A 9,233-nucleotide genomic window follows, 5' to 3' on the forward strand; every position below is an offset into this window, starting at 1 on the left:
CCATGCCTGGCACATAAATACTTTTTAAAACAATATAAATTCAAAAAAAAAAAAAAAGTAAGCCAAGCATAGTGGTACATGCCTTTAATCCCAGCACTTGGGAAGCAGAAGTAGGAGAATCACCATGAGTTCAAGGCCACCCTGAGTCTACTTACTGAATTCCAGGTCAGCTTGGGCTAGAATGAGACCCTACCTCAAAAAAACCAAAATAACAACAACAACAACAAGTATATCAATAAATAAATAAAATCTAGCATGCCAATTCTTTTTGGTCTGGAGTGATGGCTTGGCAGTTAAAGCACTTGCCTGTGAAGCCTGAGGACCCAGGTTTGATTTCCCAGTACCCACATAAGCCAGATGCACAAGGTGACACATGCATCTGGAGTTTGTTTATAGTGGCTCAAGCCCTGGCATGCCCATTCTCTCTATAAATATCTGCTTCTCCCCCCTCCCCCTCCCCCCGTTAAATAAGTAAGATATAAAACGCTAAAAGAAAATTTTGAGCAGGGTGTGGTGGTGTGTGCCTTTAATCCCAGCACTTGTGAGGCAAAGGTAAGAGGATCTCCATGAGTTCAAAGCCACCCTGAGACTACATAGTAAATTCCAGGTCTGCCTGGGCTAGAGAGAGACCCGACCTTGAATTTTTTTTATTATTACTTTTGACAGAGAAAGAAAGAAAGAATGGGGCTGGAGAGATGGCTTAAGCAGTTAAGTGCTTGCTTGTGAAGCCTTAGGACCCCAGTTCAAGGCTCAATTCTCCAGTACCTGGTGGCGCATGCACCTGGAGTTTGTTTGCAGTGGCTAGAGGCCCTGGTGCATCCATTCTCTCTCTCTGCCTCCTCCTTGCTCTATCGTTCTCGAATAAATAAACAAATAATAAAGAAAAAAAGAATGGTGCACCAGGGCCTTCAGCCACTGCAAATGAACTCCAGATGGCTTACGTGGGTCCTGGGGAATTGAACCTGGGTCCTTTGGCTTTGCAGAAGAGTGCCTTAACCACTAAGCCATTTCTCCAGCCCTGAAAAACATTTTTTTTAAAAAAGAAAGGATTATGCACATTAAAAGAAAGTTTAGCAGAATGTTTTCAAAACTGTATATTAAGCTGGGCATAGTGGTGCCCACCTTTAATCCCAGCACTTAGGAGGCAGAGGTAGAATTGCTGTGAGTTTGAGGCCACCCAGGGACTACGTAGTGAATTCCAGGTCAGTTTGGGCTAGAGTGAAACCCTACCTCAAACAAAAAAGGGCTAAAGAGATGGCTTAACAGTTAAGGCACTTGCCTGCAAAGCCTAAGGACCCATGTTCTACTCTCCTGGTCACATATAAACTAGACTCAAGAGGTGACAAAAATGCACAAGGTCGCACATGCACACACAATGACACACATATCTGGAGTTCAATTGCAGAGGCTGGAGGTCCTGGTTCAACAATTCTCTAATAAAAAGTAAAAAAAATAAAAGAGACAGGGAATGAGTATGGATGGTCCAGGGCCTCCTGCTGCTGCAAATAAACTCCTGATGCATACAATTCTTTGTGCATCTGGTTTAATGTGGGTACTGGGGAATCAAACCCTGGGCTGTCAGGCTTTGAAAGTGCTGAGCTATCTCCCCAGCCCTCTCACAGTTGTTCTTTTCCTTTCTTTTTTTAAACATTTTTATTTATTTATTACAGACAGAGAGAGAGAGAGAGAGAGAGAGAGAATGGGCACACCAGGGTCTCTAGCCACTGCAAATGAGCTCCAGACACATGTGCCACCATGTGCATCTGGCTTATGTGGGACCTGGAGAATCGAACCAGGGTCCTTAGGCTTTGTAGGCATGTGCCTTAACCACTAAACCATCTCTCCAGTCATTTACTTTTTTTTTTTTTTTCAAGGAAGGGTCTTGCTCTAGCCCTGGCTGACCTGAAATTCACTATGTAGTCTCGGGCTGGCCTTGAACTCAAGGATCCCCCTACCTCTGCCTCCCAAGTGCTGGGATTAAAGGCATGCACCAACATGCCTGGGTCTCACAGTTTCTTTCTCTTTCTCTCTTTAATATTGACATATTTTTATTTATTAGAGAGAGAGAATGGGCACAGCAGGGCCTCTAGCCACTGTAAACAAACTTCAGATACATGGCACTTTGTGCATCTGGCTTACATGGGTACTGGGGAATCAAACTTGGGTTCTTAGGCTTTGCAGGCAAGTGCCTTAACTGCTGAGCCATCTCTCCAGCCCTCTTGCAGTTTCTTTTCTTTCTTTTTCTTTCTTTCTTTTTTTTCTTTTTTTAGGGCAAGGTCTTGCTCTAGCCCAGGCTGACCTGGAATTCACTATGTAGTCTCAGGATGGCCTCAAATTTAGTGATCCTCCTGCCTCTGTCTCTCGAGTGCTGGAATTAAAAGCATGCTCTAGCAGGCCGCCTCCCACAGTTTCTTATGCAGTTAAGCACATATCTAACACATGACCCCAAAAGTTGTATATGCTGGTTCAAACATTTGGAACTACACATTCCAAAGACTGAAACTTCATGTGCACATCAGCCAGAATGAAGATCAAAACTCATCAACTGACCACCTGAGATAATTAATCTTACCCTCAAAATTTAGAAAGTGTGGCACCCTGAGAGGCTTGCTGCTTGCTAAGTGAATGCTCCTAGTTTTACATGCCAGTGAACATGGACAGAACTCCTTCCTCCTAGGCAGCAAGCTCACTCGCTGCTGTGGTCTCTCCTGTGGGCAATGCAGGGCCCCAAGGCAATGTGGGTCACACTACATGATCATGATGTGAGTGTCCCACCAGCATTGCTGCTTCTTAAAAGTTCAATACTGACAACCAACCAGGCTTACTGTGGTCACAGAGGTCCAACAAGGGACCAGAGCATTGATCTAGGAAATGAATGAATAGGGGGACAGCCTTGGTGGCGCATACCTTTCATCCCAGCATTCGGGAAATAGAGGTAGGAGGATCGCTGTGAGTTTGAGGCCACCCTGAGACTGCATAGTGAATTCCAGGTCAGCCTGAGCTAGAGACCTTACCTCAGAAAACCAAAAAAAAAAAAAAAGAAGAAGAAGAAGAAAAAGGATGGGGGAGCCCCAGCTCCTGGTTTCCCCTGGACCTGACTTCTTCCCAGGGACCTATGAGGCTGTCCCAGAGCCCCACGGGCTGGGCAGTGCTGCAGAATACTATCTCAGTAGGAGCATGTGACAGACTGGTGAGGCACCCAGCAGATGTTGATCCTCAGACAAGTGTGGATACTGAAGGTGCCATGTGACTCTTCAAAAGCTTAGCAGAGAAATTGGCTTCCAGGCCCCAAGAGAGACTAACAGACCAAGAAGTAGTTCCCAAGGCTGCACATTCAAGCCCCTGAGGCCTCTGGCAGACCTCCCTGGGGACCTTAGCCCTTTCAGGTGCTCTCCCATGGTGACTCGCAAGCAGGAGCTGCTACCTGGGCATGGACCAAGTCACTACTGTCCTGATGATGGTCCTCAGTGAGGAAGACACTGGCCTTGATACTGACCCATTAACAAATGGCATGCTATATGTGGGAGTACACACCTTCCCACAGGCCTCAGTAAGGCCAGGGGACAGCCATGTTGACCAGTGATGGCAACTTACAACACCCTCCCTCCTCCACTTGTTCTGAGCCACAGAACTGTACCCTATACAGGGTCCCAGAGAACCCTAGGCCTGGTCAAGGATGACAATATACTCAGCAAAGAGCCCAAAATAAATTACCTAACCCAAGTGACAAACTCCTCCTGGTCGTTCTGCAGCTGCCCCTCACCATCCACAACAAAGTGCAGGTGACCATGTCCCCTCTCCTGATCCTAAAACCAGGAAATGGCCACACACCTCCATCCCTGTTCCCTCACCAGCTGCACAGGCCCCAAACTGGGTTCTCAAAACTCACCTACCATGGCCCTGGGCTGGAGAGATTGTTCAGTGGTTAAGGCTTGTGTTCTACCTAACTGCCTCGAAGACAGCCCAGCCTTCAGGAATCAGGCCCAGGTCGTATTAGGGCAGCAAGCCCACCCAGGGCTCATGTGGACATCCCTCCCTCCTTCCTTGGAGGCTGCAGACACATGGTGGGGACTCTGGGTGAGAAGGGAAGCCACTGGGTCTGAGGCACCTGTCACTGTCCTCATCTGGGAGCAAGCTGCTGATGGCTGGGGATGCTCAGGATCCTACAAATATGAGTAAAGAAACTCGCTTCTTCCCCAGAGACCCTGGACAGGGGCAGGGGTTGAACTTCAGCTTTTTCTGCAGTGGGGTCTGGTATAGGGAGCTTTGGGGGGCCATTGGAGAGAAGGAAGAGTCTGAGCATTTCTCCCCCTTCATCAGGACAGTGAGGGGACAGGACTCCTCCACTACTTCAAGATGAGACCTCAGGCCAGACACCCTCCTGCCCCACAGTACTGATTCCCTAACCTACGGGTGTGGTTGTCCCAGGAGGACCCCACTTCAAGGAGACCCAGGAAAGCCCATGCCCAACAGATGGCCCAGGCTCTATCTAAGAGGGGAACTTCCCACCACATAGCCATAGTAGAGGCTGAAGTTTGGGCCCACTCCACAGGCAGATCTGGCCAGGACAGGACAGAAGCAAGGTAGCTCTAAGCCCTCAAAGCCTCTTTTCCTGGAGCCATGCCTACTGAGACATCATCCCTGAGCAGCTACAGGTCTATCTGATGCAGCATCATGGGGTTGTTTCACTACAGGCCCCAGGGGTTCTTCTGAGATCACTGACCCCTATCCTGGACCACACTCTCCTAAGGCATCTTCAGGCCTACACAGATGAAGGATAAAACAGGACCCACCCCTCAGACAGGCTCCTACTCAAAGTCCTCTTCTAAGGAGGGTGTACCAATAGTTCCCATACTACTGCTTCCAATGGGAACAGAGTTCCCATCCACTCATAAGACCATAAAAGACCCAGAGATAAGGCCAAAGACAACCCCTGCCTCTAACCTGCCTTGGGGTCATGAAATACCCAGCCCCAAACAGGTCAGTGCAGCCCCAGAAGGTGCCTCAAAAGCCTCACATGTTTGTGGACAGGGAATGTGGACATTTGATTGCAATGGAAGTGGCAGAGGAGGCAAAAGGGGTGTCCCATTATCCAAACACCCAGCATCAGTTCCTACATCTTCATACCTGGGGGTCACAGCCTCCTCACACTACATGCATCCTAACCAAGAGGGATTCACTGAGCTCAATCTGAACCCTGAGAGGGAAAGGATACCTACCATAGGTTCCTAACAGTTAAGATGAGAACCCAGGAGGAGCCTCCTCTACCTGCTAGTCCTGGAATGTGGCTCCAAGCAAGGCAAACCCTCTGGTAGCAGTGTGCAGCTACCTGGTTTGCACATGCCCCTCAGGTTCATGCTGCTGACCTCAGGTGGCTTGAGCATGATAGAGTGGTGGCAGGAACAGGTAAAGTAGTCTCTGCCCTCTTACAGAGGTAGGAGAGCCAGGCTCTGGGCTAAGGAACCACTTGGTCACAGATGGGGCAGAGGCCTGAAGCCAGGCAAAGAGCACACGGGCCCTATTTCTGGAGCCCAAGAATCTCCACACCAGGTCAGAGGACTGCAGGATGCTGAGCAGGGCAGGTCCGGCCTTCTGTGGTCTTCAGGGCTCCATTTCAGGCACCCCTGAATGCAGGAAATGTGCTTCCTGCCAGGGACAGGGAACACCCCCTTATCTTCAAATCCCCCCCCCATTACTTAAAGGACAATAGGTTGCTTTTTGTATGACCTACTTGTTCTTGCAGTGACCACAGCTTTCTGCAGAAAGACAGAGGAGGCAGTTGGGAGGAAAGGGTAGCATGGCCCCAGCCTCCTCTTAGAGACGGCAAGAACACATACCCTAACGAAGCCCAGGTTCTCAGCACCTCCTGTGAAACCACAGGCATGCCTCTTACCCCACCTAGACGTAAGTCAAGACCATCAAATAATTTACTGTGATTCAACCTGCACCCAATAGGAACCCAGAGGGAGCTGGGAGGGTCAAGGGCTGAGGTGCCAGTGGCGACAGAGACAGTTCATGACAGTCTGTGCAAAGCGTCCAGTGAGGGTCTTGGCCACCTCTTTCCATCGTCCCTGGGCTGGTCAGGCTCCAGCATCGCTTCCTTCCTTCCTTCCTTCCTTCCTTCCCTCCTCCTTCCTTCCTTCCGTCTGCACCTCCTCCTCGCATCCGGCACCTCCACGTTCTGAGCCTGTGCCGGGGTGGTCACAAAGGACACCACTGACCGCAGGCAGGGGACTGGCAGGATGGGAAGTGCAGGGACAGCAGAGAGGACATGGAGGCTCATCCGGCCCCTGGCTCACCTGGCGTCAGGACAGCACACACTTGCAGCTCATGCAACCGGGGCCACTCTCGTCTGGCGGGGCCAGCTTCCGCAGCTTGTGCTGCCGGATCTCACGCACCAGTGTGTAGAAGGCATCCTCCACACCCTGGGGACAGAGACTAGTTCAGCGGGACCCTGCTGGGGCGGCCTAGGTGGTGGCTCCCTACCTTGAATTCAGGTAACACTCAAGCCCTGTAGGCCCCCTTCTTCAACCTCCCACCTAGATGAATGGGGAGTTGGACCCTGCTCATGTGAAAGGCACAAAGCCCCTCCTTGAGCAGGCTCAGTTCTGAATACCCCTAACAGGTCAGACACACCCAGGACCCTCCCAGACCCCAGCTTAGCCAAATTCTTCAAGTGTCAACACTAACAGGTATCCATGGGACGCTCTTGGGGCAGGAAGGACTAGGCCCCGGGGTCACCGCTCCGGCCTGGCTCTAGGCAGCTCTCTCCATGGACCCCCTCCTCCTCTGGAGCTGTGTCAGTCAGCCCAGGACTGCAGGGCATGAGCCCAGACCCTGGCCATCGCCTCCCTCACTGCCCTGCCGTCTGCGAGACTTACAGCATGGGGGGCCGCTGGGTCACATGGGTCCCGAGGGGGTCCCACAGGGTCCCGGAGCTGGAGCCAGAGCCAGAGCGGCTGCCCTGTGTTGAGGGAGAGGGGCAATGAGTGCTGTTCCCTGGCTGGGGTGGGGCGGGGCAAGTCCCTGACTAGCTATGGGCCAGGGAGTATGCTCACCTGCCGGGTTTTGGCTGATGTTTCAATGTAGGGGATGCCATAACTGCGGGCAAGGTCCTGGGCCTGCCGAGACTCCACAGTACGTGCAGCCAGGTCACACTTGTTTCCCACCAGCACCATTGGCACATCGTCCGAGTCCTTAACCCTCTTGATCTGCTCCCTGAGGGGGTTGGGAGAACATGAGAGCCAGCTAGCAGGCTGCAGGCATGGCTGTATCCAGGACATGCAGAGAAAGACATGAGGGTCCAATCTAGACTCAGAGAACTTCTCTAACCCAACCTGTGCTAGGAACGTCTGAGCTAGCCATATAGGTGGCTCACCTATACTGATGGATGTCTTCGAAGGACTTGGTATTGTTGATGGCAAACACACAGAGGAAGCCCTCCCCTGTGCGCATATACTGATCCCTCATGGCACTGTACTCCTCCTGGCCTGCTGTGTCTAAGATGTCCAGTAGGCACGTCTCTCCATCAATGACCACTTGCTTCCGATAGGAGTCCTACAGGAAGTCATGGATCAGGATTCTACCCCTCCTCAGATGGAAAGTTCCAAGGAGGAGCCCACCCCTGCACCCTTTCGGTTCGTGGTGTCAAGACTCTGGAGCAAGTCTCAAACAGGCCATGACACTCATAGGTTGTACATCAGAGTCTGCCCATGCAGACCACAAGCAGGTAACCTCGGCTCGTCTCCACGGTGGGTAATTAGGGCTCACCTCTATGGTGGGGTCATACTCGTCCACAAAGTGGTTCTGAATTAGCTGGATGGTCAGGGCGCTCTTCCCCACACCTCCAGCGCCCACCACCACAAGCTTGTACTCCGTCATCGCTCTTACAGGGGCTGCCACTCCAGGAGCTCCTGCCCCACCTGCCAAGGAGAACCAACACTTAGCCAGGCCCAGCCCACATGAGACAGTTCCCCTCAGGCATCCAGCAGGTCGGCCAGCCAACAGCCACTCACCTGTGGCACCTTCAGCTGGGGTTAGGGGGACTCCCACCTCCCCTAACCTCACTATGGCCGGGTGAGGATGCAGGAAGCGGCCCCCAAGGCAGGGCTGACAGCTGAGAGCTTCTCCCAACCACGCACCCAAATTAGAAGTCGCTGGGTAGGCAGAAAGCATCAACTGAAGGTGCCTGAGGGCTGAGGCCACCTCCCCCCCAAAAAACAGGTCCTGCCACGGCGGCCTCAGCGTGCCCAGGCAGGCCAGTGCCAGCCGACAACCGGCTTCAGCCCGTCGGCATGTTGGTGCATCCTACAAGTATTTACTGAGCGCCTACTGCATGCCAGGCGTTGTCCCAGCGGCGGGGGAAGGGCAGACGGACAAGGACCCTGCCCTCCGCTCTGGCGGTCCTTCCACAAGGAGCTAGGGGAAAACAGGGCTCGGGGTTCCAGGGAGCAGGTGACTGCCGGAAAGGCCCACAGGGGGCGCGAGGAGTGGCCGGGAGGAAGGCCTAGGTCGGGGCCCCAGTGCGAGTGCCCTTGCGGCCCCGAAGCCCGCGCGAGATGGCCGCGGGACGCAGCGTTCCCGGAGGCCCGGGCGGCGCCCAGTCCAGCGCGCGGCCACAGGCGGGGTCGGTCCGGCCGCACAGGCACACGCCGCCCGAACCGCGCGGAGCAGGGAAGCACCGTTCACCTGCGCCCCGCGCCCGCCCCCGCGTCCATACTCACCGCTCGCTGGCGCGACTGCCCCCGGGGCCGAGGCCGAGGCCGGGGCCGGGGCGGGGCGGGGGCGCGGACGGGCGCCGGCTGGGCCCGTGCATGGGCTCCGTCCGCGGCGGGTGCGGCTCCGGCTGCGGGCGCTGGGCGCGGGCGGCTGGGACTCGGCCGGGCCCGCGCTCGCCCCGCCCCTTTCCTCCCCACGTCCGTCTGTCAGCTCGGAGCGGCGGGTGATTGGCCACGCTCCGCCCCAAGGACCGCCTCGCCACACCCTGCTCTGGTTGGTTACAATGACCAGTCCGTCAAGAGCCGCGGCTGGGCGGGGCTTCCGGGATGGCACCGAGGGCGGTGCCCTGGCCGCGTCTGGGTGTGGCCGTGAGCCAGTGAGGCCTAGTCTTCGTTCTGGGCATTCGAGCTGTACCGTAGTACTCCTGAGAGCCGCAGGCGTGTTTTCGGGGGCGCGGTGGCCGGGGTTCGCTAAGAAATCACTCCTCCACCCCACAGCCGCCAGACGGTCAAGTC

At 54.1% G+C, this 9,233-nt stretch overlaps 1 protein-coding gene across 3 annotated transcripts; it reads right to left on the reverse strand.

Moving 5' to 3' along the window:
- Positions 1 to 5,909: 5,909 nt before the first annotated feature.
- Hras (HRas proto-oncogene, GTPase) lies at positions 5,910 to 8,769 on the reverse strand. 3 transcript variants are annotated; one of them, XM_045141537.1, is made up of 7 exons: positions 8,724 to 8,769; positions 7,771 to 7,922; positions 7,379 to 7,557; positions 7,059 to 7,218; positions 6,882 to 6,964; positions 6,300 to 6,425; positions 5,910 to 6,187 (listed from the first exon to the last, which is right to left on the reverse strand). In XM_045141537.1, exons 2-6 carry the CDS (start codon positions 7,879 to 7,881, stop codon positions 6,329 to 6,331), a joined length of 630 nt encoding a protein of 209 aa, XP_044997472.1. In that variant the 5' UTR covers positions 7,882 to 7,922; positions 8,724 to 8,769; the 3' UTR covers positions 5,910 to 6,187; positions 6,300 to 6,328. The 3 variants fall into 3 exon arrangements, with proteins under 3 accessions (XP_044997472.1, XP_044997470.1, XP_044997471.1); XM_045141535.1 differs by lacking the exon at positions 8,724 to 8,769 and adding an exon at positions 8,016 to 8,033; XM_045141536.1 differs by lacking the exons at positions 6,882 to 6,964; positions 8,724 to 8,769 and adding an exon at positions 8,016 to 8,031.
- Between the last annotated feature and the right edge of the window lie 464 nt (positions 8,770 to 9,233).

Source organism: Jaculus jaculus, chromosome 1, assembly GCF_020740685.1.
Source record: "Jaculus jaculus isolate mJacJac1 chromosome 1, mJacJac1.mat.Y.cur, whole genome shotgun sequence".
NCBI lineage: Eukaryota > Metazoa > Chordata > Mammalia > Rodentia > Dipodidae > Jaculus > Jaculus jaculus.

Coding starts and splice junctions, on each gene's coding strand:
- Hras (XM_045141537.1), bottom strand. CDS start 7,881: ATGACGGAGTACAAGCTTGTGGTGGTGGGCGCTGGAGGTGTGGGGAAG. Junction 7,558..7,770: donor AGTATGACCCCACCATAGAG/GTGAGCCCTAAT, acceptor GACTTCCTGTAG/GACTCCTATCGGAAGCAAGT. Junction 6,965..7,058: donor CATCAGCCAAAACCCGGCAG/GTGAGCATACTC, acceptor CCCTCAACACAG/GGCAGCCGCTCTGGCTCTGG.